The sequence below is a fragment of the Hylobates moloch genome, unplaced genomic scaffold (assembly GCF_009828535.3).
Source record: "Hylobates moloch isolate HMO894 unplaced genomic scaffold, HMol_V3 SCAFFOLD_15, whole genome shotgun sequence".
Lineage (NCBI taxonomy): Eukaryota > Metazoa > Chordata > Mammalia > Primates > Hylobatidae > Hylobates > Hylobates moloch.
The window spans coordinates 92,752,423-92,774,158 of NW_026652290.1; the positions used below are offsets into that span (position 1 = coordinate 92,752,423).

General features: G+C 47.6%; 1 protein-coding gene across 1 annotated transcript in view; it reads right to left on the reverse strand.

Moving 5' to 3' along the window:
* SYMPK (symplekin scaffold protein) overlaps nt 1–21,736 on the reverse strand; it is a 45,284-nt gene that overhangs the window by 23,126 nt on the left and 422 nt on the right. Inside the window, exons 2-9 of the mRNA XM_032178542.2 lie at nt 13,633–13,756; nt 13,426–13,491; nt 11,439–11,492; nt 11,269–11,342; nt 7,363–7,489; nt 6,366–6,615; nt 2,307–2,477; nt 571–810 (exon numbers count right to left, since the gene is read on the reverse strand). Coding sequence (XP_032034433.1) covers nt 571–810; nt 2,307–2,477; nt 6,366–6,615; nt 7,363–7,489; nt 11,269–11,342; nt 11,439–11,492; nt 13,426–13,491; nt 13,633–13,737 — 1,087 coding nt within the window. The 5' untranslated portion in view covers nt 13,738–13,756. The remainder of the gene's footprint in view (nt 1–570; nt 811–2,306; nt 2,478–6,365; nt 6,616–7,362; nt 7,490–11,268; nt 11,343–11,438; nt 11,493–13,425; nt 13,492–13,632; nt 13,757–21,736) is intronic.

Below are 21,736 nucleotides of genomic sequence, written 5' to 3' on the forward strand. Positions count from 1 at the left end.
AAGAAAAGCCATAGTTGACACTATTGATAAATAATACAACCACTAGAAAATTACTTCAGAAAGAAAATTCTCTGATAACTAAAACAAAGGAATGAAAGAAGAGCTCCACACTCTACATAAAGCACTTCTGGCAGAAAACATAAGGAAGTGTTCACACCTGGGGAGTGGTTACTTCCTGGGAGAGGGATAAGAGGGAGACTATTTTCATTTTATTCCTTTCTGTAAAATTTAAATAATGCATAATTTATTAAATGTATATTTTGATAATTCTATTGTAATTTATATAGCATACTAAATAATGTAATTTATTTTTATAATTATTTTATAATTTTTTAAAATTAGAGACAGGGTTTTGCCGTGTTGCCTGGGTTGGCCTTGAACTCCGGCCTCAAGTGACCTGCCCGCCTCAGCTTCCCAAAGTGCTGGGAATACAGGTGTGAGCCACTGTGCCTGGCCCACATAATATAATCTATAATATAATCTTAGTAAATACAAATTCAGCATAGTTTAAGGTAAATAATGAAACATTTCAGCATGGTCTGCCTGCCCCACCCCACCAGCCCCTCTCACCCAGCTTCATCTTCTTGAGTGTAGAGTCCGAGTCATCGCGGGGCCGCTTGCGGGTGTCCTTGCTGCTCGGCATGTTGCGGGCGATTTCGGCCTGAGGTGTGCCCAGGTCCACCAGCAGGGTGGTGATCTGGGCCTGGAACTCCAAGGAAGCCGGGTGCTTCAGCACACTCAACAGGTGCAGCTTCAGATTCTTACGCACGCTGCTCACCTGCGATTTGGCCAGCGTCGGGGGCAGGTTGGCTGTGAGGAAAGTGGCAGGAGCTGTGTCTTGTGGACAGATCTCACGGCATGCTGCCAGTCTTAATTCTCAGCCCCAAACTTGGGCAGTGGTCTTGCAGGCATCTACTAGAAAAGTTCCTTCACCCTCAGATCTAAAGTGTGGCTTTCCGCCTTACAAGCTGATGCTTAAAACCCTGGGAGTCTCCATCAGTCAATCTTAAAACAAAGAGAAAAACTCACCCTCTCTTTTAGTAAACACATACAGTTTTGTCTTCCTCCATCTCTGGTCTGGAAATTCACATATGCTTCGCTTGGGGAGGGTTATAATCACCACTTTCGCCTCCAGAAACTCCCAACTGAACTGCTGCAACAGCTCACTGCTGGTCTCCCTGCTACTAGCATGACTTTCTAATGGTCACCCTGATAAGCGAGCCTCCCCTGTTCCACAGTGAAAAAGGATGCCTGTAATTCTGCCTGCCTAGCATCCACTGCCCCTTCCTCAGCCAACACAACCACTCTCCGTTGAGGGAAACCCCCCTTCTCCAGTCTCCTTCCGAGTGGGCATGAGACATGGGGCCATTGAGAACACCACATTCCCTCGGCCACTGTAATTGGCTCAGAGACTGGCTCATAATCTCTGCTCAGCCAATCAGAAACAATGACCGTCAGCCCTTGGACTTCTGCTGGAATGGTTGGGAAGGAGACACTCTCTTTCCCATGGTGTTGCTAAGTGAACGGAATGGGAGCCATGAACTATGGGGGGCTATCCTAAGGAAAGGGCCAGAGAGTGAAACTAAAATGGAGAAACAAAGAGCTGAGAGATGGAGAAATGCAGATCCACGACCTGTATGCATTCATGCCCCAACCCCAGACTTCTCGGTTTCATTTCACAAAACAGAGAAAATGGTATGAGTCTCTGTGTACCCATCAACATTCGCTAATCTTGGAACATCTATCCTCCCTTTTGGTGGGGGGAGAGGACTGGAATATTTGAAAGTATTTCATAGACATCATGTCATTTCACCCCCACATACCTCAATATTAAAGCCAGTCCTGAATCAAATTTCTGTCACATGCCAAAAGATTTCTGTCTAATGTAGAGAATCTCAGGCCTGCCAGACTAGCGCTCGGGGTCCACCACCGAGCTACATTTCTTTAAGAATGAGCAGGCTGAGGCCGGGTGCAGTGGCTCACGCCTGTAATCCCAGCACTTTGGGAGGCCAAGGCAAGCGAATCACGAGGTCAAGAGATAGAGATCATCCTGGCCAACACGGTGAAACCCCGTCTCTACTAAAAGTAAAAAATTAGCTAGGTGTGGTGGTACGTCCTGTGATCCCAGCTACTCGGGAAGCTGAGGCAGGAGAATCACTTGAACCCAGGAGGTGGAAGTTGCAGTGAGCCAAGATTGCGCCACTGCACTCCAGCCTGGTGACAGAGCGAGACTCCATCTCAAAGAATAAAAAAAGAAAGAGCACACTGGCCAGTGAAGACAAGGCAGGGGGAGGACAATGACCTACCATGCAGAGTTTCATAGGCCTGGATCACCTCAGACATGAACATGGGTCTCTGGCGGGCGATATTGGCGAGGGAGCCCAGCGCTGTGGTCAGGTTGATGGAGGAGATGGCAGGGTGCACCATGAACTTAAGCAGCTGCTCCAAGGCTGCCTTGCCCTCTTCCCATAGCACGTCTAAGAGACAGAGAGGAGAACCAGTCAGTGGGATCCTTTTTCCCAGGCCTCTGGAGACAGCAGCTTTTGGGACTAAACAGAAGGACAGATCCTGGTACCTGGATGTCTATGAATGGTGGGAAAAACAGAAAATGTGGTGGCTGATTAGTTCCATGAGACTATTAATGAGTATAAAAATTTAGTTATAAGGGGCTGGGCGCAGTGGCTCATGCCTGTAATCCCAGCACTTTGGGAGGCCAAGGCAGGCAGATCACTTGAGGTCAGGAGTTCAAGACCAGCCTGGCCAACATGGTAAAACTCCGCCTCTACTAAAAAATACAAAAAATTAGCCCAGGTGTGGAGGCCCGTGCCTGTAATCCCAGCCACTTGGGAAGCTGAGGCAGGAAAATCGCTTGAACCCAGGAGGCAGAGGTTGCAGTGAGCCGAGATCACTCCACTGCACTCCAGCCTGGGCGACAGAGTGAGACTCCATATTTAAAAAAAAAAAAAAAAAATTTAGTTATAAAGATGTTCAAAGCATGGGCTTGCAAAAGTGAAAGACTAGAATACATGTGTATATACACACAACTCAAAGTCCCTTGTGACACCACTCCCCTCAATACAGTCCCCAAAATTAATGCTTAAAACTTTGTTGGATATCTTTCCAGATCTTTCCTATACAGAAACATAATGAATGCCATAAATTTTTTTTTAACTTAAAAAATTTTAATGGGTATACAGTAGGTGTAAATAATTATGGGGTACATGAGATTTTGATACAGGCATGCAATGCATAATTATCACATCAGGGTAAATGGGGTCTCCATCACAAGCATTTATCTGTTTTGTTACACACAATCCAACTATACTATTACAATTATTTTAAAATGTACGATTATTTTTTAGTATAGTTACCCTGCTGTGCTATCAAATACTAGATCTTTTTTTTTTCCCTGAGATGGGGGTCTCACTCTGTCGCCCAGAGTGGAAAGCAGTGGCACGATCTCGGCTCACTGCAACCTCCGCCACCCAGACTCAGGTGGTCCTCTCAACTCAGCCTCCTGAGTTGCTGAGACCACAGGCACATGCCACCATGCCTGGCTATCAAATACTAGATCTTATTTGTTCTAACTATTTTTTGTACCCATTAACCATTCCCACTTCCTCCCCAACCGCCCATTACCCTTTTCAGCCTCTGGTAACCATCATTCTACTGTCTGTCTCCATGAGTTCAATTGTTTTCATTTCTAGCTCTCACAAATAAGTGAGAACACGCAAAGTTGTCTTGCGGTGCCTGGCTTATTTCACTTAATGACTTCCACTTCCACCCATGTTGTTGCAAATGACAGGACCTCCTCCTTTTTTATGGCTGAATAGTACTCAATTGTGTATGAGTACCACATTTTCTTTATCTATTAATCTGTTGATGAACATTTAGTTTGCTCCGAAGTCTTGGCTATTGTGACTAGTGCTGCAATAAATATGGGAATGTGGGTATCTTTTTGATACAGTGATTTCCTTTATTTCAGTTACATATCCAGCAGTGGGATTGCTGAATTATATGGTAGCTCAATTTTTAATTTTTTGAGGAACCTTCAAACTCCAAACAATTTTTTTTTTTTTTTTTTAGACAGAGTCTCGCTCTGTCGCCCAGGCTGGAGTGCAGTGGCGCAATCTCGGCTCACTGCAAGCTCCGCCTCCCGGGTTCACGCCATTCTCCTGCCTCAGCCTCTCTGAGTAGCTGGGACTACAGGTGCCCGCCACCACGCCCGGCTAATATTTTTGTATTTTTTTAGTAGAGACGGGGTTTCACCATGGTCTCGATCTCCTGACCTCGTGATCCGCCTGCCTCGGCCTCCCAAAGTGCTGGGATTACAAGCGTGAGCCACTGCGCCCGGCCAAAACTCCAAACAATTTTTAGGCTGTAGTGAGTGACATTCTCACCAACAGTGTACAAGTGTTTCCCTTTCTCCACATCCTCGCCAGCATTTGTTGTCTTTTTGATAAAAGTCACTTTAACTGGGGTGAGACAACATTTCATTGTAGTTTTGATTTGAACGCCACATTATTTAAAATAGTGAATTAGGCCAGGCGCGGTGGCTCACGCCTGTAATCCCAGCACTTTGGGAGGCCGAGGCGGGCGGATCACCAGGTCAGGAGATCGAGACCATCCTGGCTAACATGGTGAAACCCCGTCTCTACTAAAAATACAAAAAATTAGCCAGGAGCAGTGGCGGGCACCTGTGGTCCCAGCTACTCGGGAGGCTGAGGCAGGAGAATGGCGTGAACCCGGGAGGCGGAGCTTGCAGTGAGCCGAGATAGCGCCACGGCAGTCCAGCCTGGATGAAAGAGAGAGACTCCATCTCAAAAAAAAAAAAAAGAAAAAAACAGTGAATTAAAAATCTAAATGACTATCAACAGAGCATTGCTTAATAGAATGTAATGTAACTATACTATGGAATATGGTATAGCAACTGAATATGATTCTCACAGGAAAAGATGTCACTGATACTATTAAGTCAAAAAGGCTGTCAAACAATACATAAGAATAGTTAATATTTATGGAATGTTTATTATTCCAGCCATATTAATTCACCAAATGCTCATACCTACATCCTAAATTAGATGCTATAATAACAATCCCCAATTTACCAATGAGGAATCAGGCTCAGAGAGAAGGGAAAATAGGCTATGTGTCAGACACAAGCTACTATACTTTAATGTCTCTGAGATGAAAACACAAAGCGTGGCCTCATTTTTGCAAACAGAAAAGCAAACAAATGCAGACACTATGCATATACACATACAAATCCCTACATGTGCACAGCAAAGATCTGAAAGGAAACATAATCCTCTTAACAGTGTTTATCTCTGGAAAGCAGGACTGAGGGAGGAGATATTATTCCTTTATACTCACCCATATTGCTTGACACCAAGTGTATACATAGTACTTTTTTTTTTTGAGACAGTCTCGTTCTGTCACCCAGGCTGGAGTGCAGTGGCACAGTCTCAGCTCACTGCAACCTCTGCCTCCTGGGTTCAAGCGATTCTCATGTCTCAGCCTCCCAAGCAGCTGGGATTACAGGTGCCCGCCACCATGTCCAGCTAATTTTTGTATTTTTAGTAGATAAGGGGTTTGACTATGTTGGCCAGGGTGGTCTCGAACTCCTGACCTCAAGTGATCTGCCTTGGCCTCTCAAAATGCAGGGACTACAAGCACGAGCCACCACACCTGGCCTATGTTCTACTTTTATAATTTGCATTAAGAAAACCGTAAAACTGCCTGGCGCGGTGGCTCTAGCCCACAATCCCAGCACTTTGGGAGGCCAAGGCGGGCGGATCACAAGGTCAGGAGTTCGAGACCAGCTTGGCCAATATGGTGAAACCCTGTACCTCTACTAAAAATAATTTTAAAAAAAAAATTGGCCGGGTGTGGTGGCGGGAGCCTGTAGTCCCAGCTACTTTGGAGGCTGAGGCAGAAGAATTGCTTGAGCCCGGGAGGCGGAGGTTGCAGTGAGCTGAGATTGTGCCACTGCACTCCAGCCTGGGCGACAGAGGAAGACTCCGTCTCAAAAAAAAAAAACAACAACAAAAAGAAAACCATAAAACTAGCTAGCATCGACTGGCTCACACTCATGGAACTTCACTACAAACCTGTGAGAGTGGTACTATGTTATCATCTCCAATTTACAAAAAAGAAAATGAAGTACAGAGACAGGTAACTTGCCCAAGTTCACGATGAGTAAGCAGTGCAGTTGGGATCTGAACCTAGCATCAGGGCTCTTAACTACTGCCCACACTGTTCCAGAACTTTAAAACCAAAAAAGACAAGGGGGAGAGAGGGAGGGGCGTGAAGGAGAGGAAACTGGTGCAGGGCTGTCAGGGGTGGCAGCTGAAGGCAGCACTCACTGTACTGGATGTAGGGGTGGTCACGAGGGATGCGGTCCAGGCTGATATCATGCTCCTGGCGTCGGGGTATCTCTGAGTCAGCCATGCGGGGTGACAGGGTGACAATGAGGCCCTCCACAAACTTGATGGCGTGGGTGCGGATGCCATCATTGTCAGAGTCCAACAGCAGGATGATGTCCCCCGCCATGGCAGATACCATGTCCCAGCAGGCCTCCTGTAGCTCGCTAATGACCCGTGACTTCACCATCCACTGCCAGCAGGCCAGGAAGGAATGGAAGAGACAGACAAAGAGGTGAAGACAACGCATCAATCACCAACACCCTCTACCAATACCCAGAGAACCATGAAAGACGAATACATTCATTTGGTTAACAGTTACTGAGTTCCAACTCTGCCCCAGCCCAGTGCTCGGTGATGCTGGAGACAGGACTGAGTAGTGGCCAGGCCTCGCCCTGCCCTCACGGGGACGCAGACAGTGACCACTCAGTGTGATGAAGGCGCACATCTTAAAGCAAAGGAGTAACAGTGCTGACTTCACAAGGTGGTGGTTATTAAATGGATTCATTCATTTTATTAATGCTAACGTACATCACACCATAGAGTGTTCTTTTCCTCTCACACTCCATAATCAATATTTATGTGATTCATTAATTAAGGTCTACCTCCCTCCTTGGGTTATGAGCACTGTGAAGGCAGTAAGCTGTCTTGGTCACTGCTGTGTCCCCAGCATCACCTAGCCCAGGGCTAAGCACAGAGGACATGCTCAGGGAACGTCTGTTAAGTGAATAAACGGATGGTCAATGGAAGGAATGATGGTTAAGTGCAACTTCCTGACCTAGGAGACAACGTTAGCTCTCCATGTTATCTGTTCCCACAGACCAGTGGCACATCTTGCCCATAAAGAGTATGCTCGGATGCTGGTTTTGAACCCCAACATATTAGTTTGTCAACGAGACCTATCAGGCACGATGGCCCTGGGTGGGGAGGGCACTCTCACCTGCAGGGCCACCTTGTAGAGCTGCGTCATGGTGAGGATGGCCTTCTTCACTACGTTCACATTCTCATCCCTCAAGAGCATGTTGAGGTTTGCAATGAGTTTCAGCAGCAACTCAATGTCTCGCTTGCTGGGGGATGGAGAAAAAAGGGGTGAGGTTAAGGTGTGGTCTTAGAGCAGGTGGGAGGAGCCTGAGGTTCACGAGGGAAGGGAAATCAGGGGCCTGTCTCAGGGGACAGGAATGGCACATCCAGAAGCTGGGAACGGTGCTTGGTGCCTCCAGACTGAGCCGCCCCTGAACCCTCTATCTAGACTGGTCCTGTAACACCAACTCCTTTGCTCTCTCAGAGGCCTGCTGTTCACATAAGGGACAATAGGGGCGGACAACTGTGTGAATTTGGACAAGCGACTTCACCTCATTTAGAATAACAGTATCTATCTCAATTGTTTGTGCAATTTTTTTGGAAAATTGCAACAATACTTGTAAAGTGCTTAGAAGAGTGCCTGACATGCAGAAAGCATTCAGTAAACACCAAAAAGCATTCAGTAAACACCAGCCATTGCTACTTTAAAGCACTTTGTTTTCTGTAATCACTAGTTTTGCTTGCCTCAGTCTAAGGGCTCAAAAAGTGCGGACCCTTTCCTAGCTTGGCAATAACCCCAGCAGGGTCATTTTCATTGAAGAAAAAAATGAAGGGTCTCCAATAAATGTTTGTTCCATTAATACACAGGAGCTCAGCACAGAATTTTCACAGCATACATTACAATCTGAACTATTAATTAAATCAGTCAAAAAATATGAAACTTAGCTGTCAGCTACATGAAGGCAGGAATAATACGTTTTTGTCACTGCTATACTACAGCCTAACACGGATGCCTGGTACGACAGCAGTCATATGGTATGTATTTGCTAAATGGACTTTTTACAAATTCAGAAAATTTACCACAAATTTTCCCAGTAAATGGGGAGATATGATATTTGGGTTCTGGCATTGCGGACATGAGTTAAAATCCCAGCCTTGGCCAGGCGCGGTGGCTCACACCTGTAATCCCAGCACTTTGGGAGGCTGAGGCAGGTGGGTCACCTGAGGTCAGGAGTTTGAGACCAGCCTGACCAACGTGGTGAAACCCCACCTCTACTAAAAATACAAAATTAGCCGGGCAAGGTGGCGGGTGCCTGTAACTCCAGCTACTTGGGAGGCTGAGGCAGGAGAATTGCTTGAACCTGGGTGGCAGAGGTTGCAGTGAGCCGAGATTGCGCCATTGCACTCCAGCCTGGGCAACAAGAGTGAAACTCCATCTCAAAACAAAAACAAAAACAAAAAAACAACAACAAAAAAACAAAATTAGCTGGGTGTGGTGGCAGGCACTTGTAATCCCAGATACTCAGGGGGCTGAGGCAGGACAGTCACTTGACTCAGGAGGCAGAGGTTGTAGTGAGCAGAGAGCGCACCACTGCACTCCAGTCTGGGTGACAGAGTGAGATTTCATCTCAAAAAATAAATAAATAAATAAATAAATAAATAAATAAATAAATAAATAAATAAAATCCCAGCCTTGCCGCATTCTGGCTGTGTGATCTTAAGAAAATTCACTTCACCTCTCTGAGCCTGTTTTCTCTTCAGTTAAAGGGTCAAACAACTGATCCACAGTATTACAAATAACGAAGCTGCTCAAGCATTTACTACAGTGTCTTACAAACAAATATTTAATACACAGCAGCTAGTCTACTTCCTCCCAGTCACAAAGCATCCAGTAAATGTTTAATGAACAAATGAGCGAGTGACCAGCTTGAACAAGTCACTTTACCATTCTTTTTTTTTTTTTTTTTTTGAGATGGAGTCTCGCTCTGTCGCCCAGGCTGGAGTGCAGTGGCGCAATCTCGGCTCACTGCAAGCTCTGCCTCCTGGGTTCACGCCATTCTCCTGCCTCAGCCTCCCGAGTAGCTGGGACTACAGGCGCCTGCCACCACGCCCGGCTAGTTTTTTGTATTTTTAGTAGAGACGGGGTTTCACCGCGGTCTCGATCTCCTGACCTTGTGATCCGCCCACCTCGGCCTCCCAAATGCTGGGATTACAGGCGTGAGCCACCGCGCTCGACCTGTCACTTTACCATTCTGAGCCTGTTTCCCTTTCTATAAAAAGAGGATAACCACAGTATCCATCGAGGCTGCCATAAAGATTACGGAGATAACATGCGAAAGGACCTAACACAGCGCAGGGCACATTACATGTTCCACGTGGTGACTGTTATGTTCAACTCATTCACGTGTGCAACAAATACGTAATCAGCCCCTACTAGGTGACAACACTGCTCCAGGCAGGTACTGGAGACAAAGTGGCCAGCAAGACATAAAAAGTCAAGCCCTGTTCTCACAGAACTGATATTTTGCAGGAAGAATCAAGGTTATTTCAATGAGTGAGGAACACTGTAAAGAACAGTGAAGGTGGGGTGCCCGAGACATGGGGCTGCATGGGAGTGGGCAGGAAGGGCTTTCTGAGGAAGATACCTCAGGGAAGGGAGGGGGTGAGCCAGATGGCAACCTGGGGACGAGGGTTCCTAGCAGGAACAGCAAGCAGACAGGCTGCAAAATCCAACTGTGGCTTCTGAGGAGCAGGGGAGACAGAGAGGACCAGGAGTGAGATGAAGCCGAGGTGAGGGTTTGGGTTTCCACTTAAGTAAGCTGATGAGCCAGTTGGGGTCTGAGAGCAGGGGCATGCCAAGACTGATTTACATTTAACAGCATCACTCTGGCTGCTGAGTGCAAGAGGGGAAGCAGGAAATGAGTACGGTGATTCCTCTTTGGGGGATGAAATGCTTTGGAACCAGATTGTGAATGTGCTAAATGCCACTAACTGGTTCACTTTAAAATAGTTGATTTTTGCTGGGCGCGGTGGCTCATACCTGTAATACCAGCACTTTGGGAGGCCGAGATGGGCCAATCACTTGAGGTTAGGAGCTCGAGATCGGCCTGGCCAACATGACGAAACCCTATCTCTACTAAAAATACAAAAATTAGCCAGGCACGATGGCACACACCTGTAATCCCAGCTACTCAGGAGGCTGAGGCACAAGAATCTCTTGAGCCTGGGAGGTAGAGGTTGTACTGCACCAAGATTGCACTACTGCACTCCAACCTGGACAATGCAGCAAAACTCAGACTCAAAAAAAAAAAAAAAGGAAAAAAAGGCCGAGCGGAGTGGCTCACGCCTGTAATCCCAGCACTTTGGGAGGCCGAGGCGGGCGGATCACCTGAGGTCAGGAGTTTGAGACCAGCCTGGCCAACACGGGGAAACCCCATCTCTACTAAAAATACAAAAAGAAGCTGGGCATGGTGGCGCATGCCTGTAATCTCAGCTACTTGGAAGGCTGAGGCAGGAGAATCGCTTGAACCCGGAAGTCGGAAGTTGCAGTGAGCTGAGACTGCGCCACTGAGCTCAAGCCTGGAGAGCAGTTGAGCAAGACTCTGTCTCAAAACAAACAAACAAACAAAAAGATTTTTTAAAAAAGCTAATTTTGTTATGTGAATTTCAATTTAACTAAAAAGAAAAAGGAGGGAGCCACAGAGAGACCATTGAAGTCGTCAGGTAGGAGGGAAGGGTGGCTTGGACCTGCACAGTGGCAGAGGAAGTGATTGACAAATGGTCAGATGCTACAGATATTCTCAAAGTGGAGCCCACAGTCCTTTGTGATGATATAGATGTGAAATGTGGACGAAGCAGAGGAATCACAGATGACCCCTGGGTTTCGATCTTATTAAGTATTTGCTGGGGAATCAGTGTGCATGAGAGAGAGAAAGGGTCTGGGAAGCAGAGGGCAGGCCTCTCAGTGGTGGCCTCCAGGCCAGGCCAGGAGCTGAAGGCTGCCTCCAATGAGAATGCTCCCGGGGCTCCCTGCCTCGCCCCATACCATGCCTCCTCGATGAAGCCGATGACAAATTTTCGCACTTCAATTGACTTGTCTGCTTGGAATGCGATGATCTCCTGCCAATGTCAGAGAGAAAGTGGATCAGGGCTACACCGGGATCCACATCCCCTTTCCCCTACACCATACCCCTTTCTCTTCTGTCAGTCACTCACGTCCAGGAAGTTGTCCAGTAGTGTGGGGTCTTTGTTGATTATCAGCTCCTGGACCTGGAAGGAGATTGGGGGTGGGGAGGAGAACTACCCATATAAAACCAGGGGCCAATCAATGCAGACAGGAGAGTAGAGGGGAAGACAGCAGAGGACTAGGCAGCAGATACACTCATTTCAATGCCTGGCTCTGCTGCTCCCTACCAAGGGTGCTATGCTCTGGGCATGGTCTCTGAACCTCAGTTTGCTCTTCTATAAAATGAGACTCCTAAACATCAACTCAAAAGGGATGTTAGGAGGCTAGAATGAGATCCTACAAGGCACAGGTTCTGGTAGATAGTGAGGACATGACACAGGAGGGGGCTGAAAAAAAGAGGGAATTGCCCAAGGGCTCAGGCCTTCCTGAGGTTTGGCCTCCTTTCACCTGTCCATCAGTTCTTCCCACTCTCCTTCTGCTTCTGCTCCCCACTTCACATTGCCATGATTCAGCAACATCTTCACAGTGAGAACGCAATTCCTGAAGCCCTTGTGCCCGCCAGGCTCTTTGGAGTAAGCCCTTCCCATGGACATCCTCCAACGAGCAAAGAGCTGGCACAGGACCTGGCTGCTACAACTCAAGCTACTATCGCTAAACAGTCTCATGACCACCCACAGGGGAGGCACCAGGTACACCCACTCCACACTTGGAGGTGGGGCTACTCCACAAGGCTGATGAAGGAGCTGAATGGGTTCTCGCACAGGCATGCTAACCCTGCCAGTCTCTGAACTCCAACTCCCTCCTGCTCTGAACCATGCCCAGCCCAAGTGCCCCATGTCATCTTCTGCCTTTGCACGCACTTCTGTGCCCTCAGCTTGACATGCTCTCCCTCTCTTGGCTGGGCACAGTGGCTCGTGCCTGTAATCCCAGCACTTTGGGGGGCCAAGGTGGGTGGACCACTTGAGCTCAGGAGTTTGAGACCAGCCTGGTCAACATGGTGAAATACATCCCTACTAAAAATACAAAAATCAACCAGGCATGGTGGCAGGTGCCTGTAATCTCAGCTACGCAGGAGGCTGAGGCAGAAGAATCGCTTGAGGCCGGGCGTGGTGGCTCACGCTTGTAATCCCAGCACTTTGGGAGGCCGAGGCAGGCGGATCACGAGGTCAGGAGATCGAGACCACGGTGAAGCCCCATCTCTACTAAAAATACAAAAAATTAGCCAGGCGTGGTGGCGGCCGCCTGTAGTCCCAGCTACTCAGAGAGGCTGAGGCAGGAGAATGGCGTGAACCCGGGAGGCGGAGCTTGCAGTGAGCCGAGATTGCACCACTGCACTCCAGCCTGGGCGACAGAGTGAGACTCCGTCTCAAAAAAACAAACAAAAAAAAGAATCGCTTGAACCTGGGAGGCAGGAGTTGCAGTGAGCTGGGATCGTGCCATGGCACTCCAGCCTGGGCAACAGAGCAAGACTCTGTATCAAAAAAAAAAAAAAAAGATGCTCTGCCTCTCTCATGTGGTACACTTCTCTCCTTTTATCCTCCAGGGCTTGGTTCAAAAGTCCTCCCCGACTCCCCATCCCTAGGCTGGGTCAGGAGCTCCCCCTGGGCTTCCTTCTCTATCCCAGCCCTGCCCACACTGGGTCATCATTGTCTGGTGACAGGTATGTCTGCCCCACCAGACTGGACACTGGCAGAGAAGAAATGCAATGATGAAGAGTGTAGGATTTGGAGCTGGAATCCAGGATTCAATTACTAGTTCAGCCAGCTCCCAGCAGAGTGATCTTGGGCTAATGATTTAAGCCCCAGGGTCTGCTTCTTTCTGTATAAAAGAGGGATGAAACTACCCAGCCTTACGGAGCTTTCATGAGAACTAGAAGAGCACTGCACCGAGTACCATGGCTGGCACATACTGAGTGTGTAAATGTGGACACTGGTGTTACTGCTAGTGTCTTCTTTCTCCGGTTCCCAACCTCCTCCCTTTCACCTGCTCAGCCCAGGATGCCCCCTGGGCCCTCACCTGTTTGAGCACTGTGATCTTCGAGTCATTGGTGATCAGCGCCGCCTGGTTCAGAAGATCCACCACCTGGAAGGAGGGTGAGTGGCAGGGGATAGTGCCAGCCCAGTCCAGCCCCCTCGGCACTCCCAGGGCTCTGCCACCTAAATGGGGATTGTCCAAAGCCAGGGGATATGCTTCCTCACTCCAAGCCCTGCCCGCCACGCTCACCCTCTCTGAGGTGGTCATGCCATCGATGCCCGGCCCCTCCTCTTGAGTGAAAAACTGTGATGCCACGCTCCGGCGGGTGACGCTGTCCCCACTGCCGCTCGCCATGGCTGCTGTCAGCTTGTCCCTGGGAAAGAAGAGGATGGATCAAGCTCAGGGGACCAGCAGATGGGCCGGGCTGGATTGTCACCCGAACACCTACAAAGGGCTCAAGCCTCCTTCCCAGCCTGTTCCTCCCCAGTCAGGCCTTCTGAAGTCCCTCTCCCCTCCAGGGTCTGTCTCTGGCTTGGGGATGTGTGCACGGGGCCTGTAACCTGGGGAAGACTGACATCTCCCAAGGCAGAGCCAGATGTCTAAGCCTCACCTCTAGTGCTTTACACAGAGTGGGCCAACCACAAACATCTGCTGAACGTGCCACATGAATGTGCAACAGCCACCTTGCAGGTCTCCGTGTGCCCCCTCTCTCCATCTGGGATATGCTCTGGACTGGGCACCAGAGCAAACTTTCTTTTTTTTTTTTTTGAGATGAAGTCTTGCTCTGTCACCCAGGCTGGAGTGCAGTGGTGCAATCTCAGCTCATTGCAACCTCTGCCTCCCGGGTTCAAGTGATTCTCCTGCCTCAGCCTCCCAAGTAACTGGGATTATAGGCACACGCCACCATGCCCAGCTAATTTTTGTATTTTCAGTAGAGACTGGGTTTCACCATGTTGGCCAGGCTGGTCTCAAACTCCTGACCTCAGGTGTTCCACCTGCCTTGGTGTTCCAAAGTGCTGGGATTACAGGCGTGAACCACAGTGCCTGGCCCAGAGCAAACTTTCAAAAACACAGCTCTGAGGAATACCAGGCACAGAGTCCGGCACATAGCAGGCCCTCAATACATCACACAAGGCCTGCTTCAATAAATTATGTTTCAGCCACTCTCTGGAATACTATGAAGCTGTTTTTAAAAGGGAGGAAGGGGGCTTTAGGGCATCCATGACAGTCACACAGGAAAATTATGGAATGATTAACGTAGCAGTATATATCAATTACACAACTATTCATAATAGCAAAAGACTAGAAGCAACTCAAGTGTTCTCAAATAGGGAGACTGGCTGAAAAAAAAGATTATACATATACATAATCAAAGACCATGGGACTTCAACACCTGTGAAAATAAGTCAAAAATATATAAATATAAATAAACGAAAAAAACAGACTATGGAACTATAGCAAGAAAGAAAAAAAACAAAAAAATGAGAACAATCTCTAGACACTGATAGAGAATGCATATATTAAGTGAAAACAAGCAAAGCTGAAGACAGTGTTGACTATATGTTTGCTTTACAAAAAAAAGAAAAATGGGGCCAGGTGCAGTGGCTCATGCCTGTAATCCCAGCACTTTGGGAGGCTGAGGCAGGCAGATCGCTTGAGCCTAGGAGTTGGAGAGCAGCCTGGGCAACATGGTGTAACCCTGTCTCTAGAGAAAATACAAAAATTAGCTGGGTATAGTGGCGTGCCTGGTAGTCCCAGCTACTCAGGGAAGTGAAGGCAGAGGCTGTAGTGAACCAAGATCGGGCCACTGCACTCCAGCCTGGGCAACAGAGTGAGACCTTCTCTCAAAAAAAAGAAAGAGAAAAAAATATATGTTAAAAAAGAAAAAAAATCTGAAAGGATAAACCAAAAACCAGCAGAGGAAATAGGGCAAAAAAAATTGGTGAGGCCGGGAGCAGTGGCTCATGCCTGTAATCCCAACACTTTGGGAGGCCGAAATGGGCAGATCGTCTGAGGTCAGGAGTTTGAGACCAGCCTGACCAACATAGTGAAACCCCATCTCTAGTAAAAATACAACAGTTAGCTGCGCCTATAATCCCAGCTACTCAGGAGGCTGAGGCAGAAGAATCGCTTGAACCCGGGAGGCGGAGGTTGCAGTGAGCCGAGATCGTGCCACTGCACTGCAGTCTGGGACACAGAGACAGACTCCATCTCAAATAATAATAATAAAAAAAGGTGAATCTCAATATATTATCATGAAAAGAGGTCCCTAACAGCCTGTTGCATCAGAGAACAATAATTGCAGTTCAAGCCATTTTTGTCAAGTATGTGTTTTTGCATACACAGAATGACCTGAGGCAAGACATCTAACTTCTCTGGCTCTCAGTTTCCTCTTCTAGAAAACAGGGATAGTAATAGGGCTTACCTCCCAAGACTATTTTGAGGATTAAACGAGTTAGTATACACAGTAAACATTGGCTAAGTATACTATTATTTTTACATACATGGCAAAAGATCTGAAGGTTATTGCATAAACTGTTAACAACAATTATGATAATTAATAATAATTTGGCCAGCTCAAGCCTGTAATCCCAGGATTTGGGGAGGCTAAGGTGGGAGGATCAATTGAGCTCAGGAAGTGGAGGCTGCAGTGAGCTGTGATCCCTACCACTGCATTCCAGCCTGCGGACAGAGCAACACCCTGTCTCAGAAACAAACAGGCCAGGTGCAGTGGCTCACATCTGTAATCCCAGCAGTTTGGGAGGCTGAGGTAGGCAGAACACCTGAGGTCAGGAGTTCGAGACCAGACTGGCCAACATGGAGAAACTCCATCCCTACTAAAAACATACAAATTAGCCAGGCATGGTGGCGTATACCTATAATCCCACCTACTTGGGAGGCTGTGGCGGGAGAATCACTTGAACCTGGGAGGCAGAGGTTGCAGTGAGCTGAGATCACGCCACTGCACTCCAGCCTGGGTGAGAACGAGACTGTCTTAAAAACAAAACAAGGCTGGGTGTGGTGGCTCACGCCTGTAATCCCAGTACTTTGGGAGGCTGAGGCGGGTAGATCACGGAGGTCAGGAGATCGAGACCATCCTGGCTAACATGGTGAAACCCCGTCTCTACTAAAAATACAAAAAAATTAGCCGGGCATGGTAGCGGGCGCCTGTATTCCCAGCTACTCAGGAGGCTGAGGCAGGAGAATGGCATGAATCCAGGAGGCGGAGCTTGCAGTGAGCCGAGATCACACCACTGCACTCCAGCCTGGGCGACAGAGTGAGACTCCCTCTCAAAAAAAAAAAAAAAAAAAACACCAAACAAACAAACATACCAAAAAAACAAAAATCTGAGGATGGTGAAAACGATACTTTTTTCTTTTCTTTTCTTTTCTTTTCTTTTTTTTTTTTTTGAGATGGAGTCTTGCACTGCCAGGCTGGGGTACAGTGGCATCGGCTCACTGCAAGTCCTGCTCCTGTGTTCATCATTCTCCTGCCTCAGCCTCCCGAGTAGCTGGGACTACAGGCGCCCGCCACCACACCTGGCTAATTTTTTGTATTTTTAGTAGAGACGGGGTTTCACCATGTTAGACAGGATGGTCTCGATCTCCTGACCTCGTGATCCACCCGCCTCAGCCTCCCAAAGTGCTGGGATTACAAGTGTGAGCCACCGCGCCCAGCCGAAAATACTTTTTTTTTTTTTTTTGAGATGGAATTTCACTCTTGTTGCCCAGGCTGGAGTGTCATGGCATGATCACAGCTCACTGCAACCTCTACCTCCCAGGTTCAAGCAATTCTCCTGCCTCAGTCTCCCAAGTAGCTGAGATTACAGGTATGTGCCACCACATCCGGCTAATTTTTGTATTTTTAGTAGAGACGAAGTTTTACCATGTTGGTCAGGCTGGTCTCGAACTCCTGACCTCAGGTGATCGACTCGCCCTGGCCTCCCAAAGTGCTGGGATTACAGGCGTGAGCCACGGCGCCCAGCCGAAAATGAGTTTTTAAAAGGAACTACACAATAGCTATTCACAGTAATATCACATGATAGGTGTCTGCTCAATGAATAAGGAGCCAACAGCCTCCTCCCTAGTTTCCCTGCTGCCCATCACCCCCTTTCTTGCTCAGAGTCAGGGCCAATGTCCCCACCAAGGCTTACAAGACCTTATGGCATCTGGCTTGTTCTTCCTCTGACTGCCTCTCCCCCTGAGCTCTTTGCTCCACCCACTCTGGCCTCCTCGCTGTCCCGTGAACATGCCCAACATGCCCCTTCCTTGAACACTCTGTCCCTCTCTTCCTTCTGCCTGGAATATTCCTCCTCCTAGATATCAGGACAACTCCTTCCCTCTTCATTTCCTTCAGGTCTCCACTCACATGCCTCTGCAGTAAGGCCTTCCCTGACGACCATCTTTCTTTTTTTTTTTTTTTTTTTGAGACGGAGTTTCCCTCTTGTTGCCCAGGCTGGAGTGCAATGGCGCGATCTCGGCTCATGGCAACATCCACCTCCCAAGTTCAAGCGATTCTCCTGCCTCAGCCTCCCTAGTAGCTGGGATTACAAGCATGTGCCACCACGCCTGGCTAATTTTGTATTTTTAGTAGAGACGGGGTTTTACCATGTTGGTCAGGCTGATCTCAAACTCCCGACCTCAGGTGATTCGCCCGCCTTGGCCTCCCAAAGTCGACGACCATATTTCAAATTTTAACTCCCTCTCGATCCCCATCTGTGTTGCTTTTTCTCCATAGCATTTATCATCATCACACACTACATATTTATAAGTTCCACAAGGACAGTGATTTATTTATTTATTCGAAATCATTTTTTGGTAGAGACGGAGTTTTGCCATGTTGCCCAGGCTGGTCTTGAACTCCTGCGCTCAAGCAATCCACCCTCCTTGGCCTCCCAAAGTGCTTGGGATTACAAGTCTGAGCCATCGCCCCCGGCCTAGAACAGGGATTTTGTTTCTTCACTTTTTATACTCCCAGCACGTAAAAGTGCTTGGCATCTAGCAGGTGCTCAATAAAATCTGCTGAATGAGTGAACACTAGTGCCAAACGGCCTCCCCAATCACTGGGTTCAGTATTCCTGCCCTTTCACTCTTGAATCCTGATAGCTATACTTGTTCTACTTTTTCCCCCTTTCTCATTACTGCACTTGACAAGTCTTTAAAAAAAAAAAAAAAAAAGGCATGGTGTGGTGGCTCACTCCTGTAATCCCAGCACTTTGGGAGGCCAAGGTGGGCAGATCACTTGAGGCCAGGAGTTCAAGACCAGCCTGGCCAACATGGCAAAACTCAGTATCTACTAAAAATACAAAAAAATTAGTTGGGCATGGAGATGCATGCCTGTAATTCCAGCTACTTAGGAGGCTGAGGCATGAGAATTACCGGAGCTGGGGAGGCAGAGGTTGCAGTGAGCTGAGATTGCGCTACTGCACTCCAGCCTGGATGATAGAGCAAGACTCTGTCTCAAAAATAAAACAAAACAAAAACAAAGAAAGGAAAGAAAACAAAAATAGGAAGGGTATAGCGGCTCACAATTGTAAACCCAGCATTTTGGTAGGTCTAGGTGGGAGGATGGCTTGAGGCCAGGAGTTCAGGACTAGCCTAGGCCTAAAAACGAAAAAAGAAGGCCAGGTGCAGTGGTTCATGCCTATAATCCCAACATTTTGGGAGGCTGAAGCAGGAAGATTACTTGAGGCCAGGAGTTTGAAACCAGCCTGGGCAACACAGTGAGACCCCATCTCTAGACATACACACAATTAGCTGGGCATCGAGATCATGCCACTGCACTCCAGCCTGGGAGACACAGTAAGACTCCATCTCAAAAAAAGAAAAAAAAAAAAAAATTAGCCAGGCATGGTGCCATGAACCTTTAGTCCCAGCTACTCTGGAGGCTAAGGTGGGAGGATTGTTTGAGCCTGGTTGTAGTGAAGTATGATTGGGCCACCGTACTCCAACCTGGGCAACAGAGCGTGAACCTGATGAACCTGTTTCCAAAAAAAAAAAAGAAAAAATAATCAGTTAATATATATTGAACACTGCCAGGCACGGTGCCTCAAGCCTATAATCCCAGCACTTTGGGAGGCCAAGGCAGGTGGATCACCCGAGGTCAAGAGTTTGAGAACAGCCTGGCCAACATGGTGAAACCTCATCTCTACTAAAAATACAAAAAAATTAGCCAGGCATGGTGGCGGGCACATGTAATCCTAGCTACTCGGGAGGCTGAGGCAGGAGAATCGCTTGAATCTGGGAGGTGGAGGTTGCAGTGAGCCCAGGTCACATTATTGTACTCCAGCCTGGGCAACAAGAGTAAAACTCCGTTTCAAATTAAAAAAAAAAAAAAGAAAAAAATATATATATAGAGAGAGAGAGAGTGAGAGACAGACAGAGAGAGAGAGAACACTTAATATGTGCTAAGCACAATTCTAATATATACATATTAATTCATTTAAACCTTGGTGTCTGAGGAATTAATATACATGAGTTAGGTTTACGTTTTTTGTTTTTTTGAGACAGGGTGTCACTCTGTTGCCCAGGCCGGAGTGCAGTGCCGCAATCTCAGCTCGCCGCAATCTCAGCTCACCGCAATCTCTGCCTCCCGGGCTCAGGCGATCCTCCTACCTCATTTTCCCAAGTAGCTGAGACTACAAGCGAATGCCCAGATAATTTTTGTACTTTCCGTAGAGAAGGGTTTCGCCATGTTGCCCAGGCTGGGAGTTACTATTTTTAATCTTCATGTTACAGATGAGGAAACTGAAAACCAGGGAGGTAAAGTGACCTGATCAAAGACACACAGCTTGTAAGAGGCAGAGTCAGCAGCATGGCTGCATATCTTCCTTACCACTATGCTACAGTACTGTTTATCTGAAAGGAATTGTTTTTCACCCCCAGGTCTGTTTACGTAAGCCAAGGATCCTGGCCACCAGACAACCGACATGCCATGCCGTCCCCAGTCAAAACAAAAAAAACAGGCCTGGCTTGGTGGCTCACGCCTGTAATCCCAACACCACTGCACTCCAGCCCGGGCAAGAGTGAGACTCTGCCTCAAAAAAAAAATAATAATAAAACCCCATAATAAACATTTCCACTTTTTTCATGATGATAATACATTCAGATCAACCAAAATATTTTGCCCTGTTTCATTCTTCTTCTGCTATTTGGTTTATGCTTTCAGTTTTCTTTTTTTTTTTAAATACACATATACAAAATTCTCCTTCAGGAGCTAGATTTTACGCAAAAAAAGGAAAAAAAAGGAAAAGAAAAAACCCATATATACATATTTCCCTCTCTTTTACAAAAAGAGCATACACAGGGCCGGGAGCGGTGACTCACGCCTGTAATCCCAGCACTTTGGGAGGCCGAGGCAGGTGGATTACGAGGTCAGGAGTTCAAGACCAGCCTGACCAACATGGTGAAACCCCATCTCTACTAAAAATACAAAAATTAGCCGGGCGTGGTGGTGCGCCTGTAATCCCAGCTACCTGTGAGGCTGAGGCATGCGAATTGCTTCAACCTGGAAGGCAGAGCCGAGATCACGCCATTGCACTCCAGCCTGGGTGACAGAGTGAGACTCTGTCTCAGAAAAAAAAAAAAAAGGAGCCTCCACAGGCCGGGTTTGGTGGCTCAGGCCTGTAATCCCAGCACTTTGGGAGGCTGAGGTGGGCAGATCACTTGAGGTCAGGAGTTCAACACCAGCCTCCACTTCACTTGTTTTCCCTTAATATATGTTGGAGGCCACTATATCAGTGTATAGAGATTTTCATCATTTCCTTTTATCTACCTCATTCCTTTTTAGAATTGCATAGTATTTTTTTATGTGGATGTATTATAGTTTCTTTCAGCCAATCTTCTTATTTAAGAACACTTGGGATGCGTGTAGCCTTTTGCTATGATGAACAGTATCACTGTTTCCCCTTCCCTCTCGATGTCCTCGTTAAGAAGTGGTACCCTGCCCCACTGCTACCTAGGAATCTGATGACTACCCTGTTTCCCCAGACTGGCTCTAGGAGTATCTTTTATTCCTTCAACGAACATTAGCTGGGCGTCTCCGGCATGATTGGCGCTGTGCTGGCAACACAGTGGCGACAGAGACAAACCTAGTCCCTACCTTCATGGAACACACGGTCACAGACATCATAAAACAGCACACAGATAAGAATCGGATAACAAATTAGACCACACGTGACATGAAGGAACAGGGACCGACAAGAGCATTTAACAGGCGGATTTCTGGACGGAGGGCAGGGAAGGAGGGCTTCGCAGAGGAAGTGACGTTGGTGCCGAGACCCGAAGGATGAATGGGAGTTAGCCAAGCCGAATGGGTAAAAGGATGTTGCGGGCAGAAGGGACAGCCTGTGCA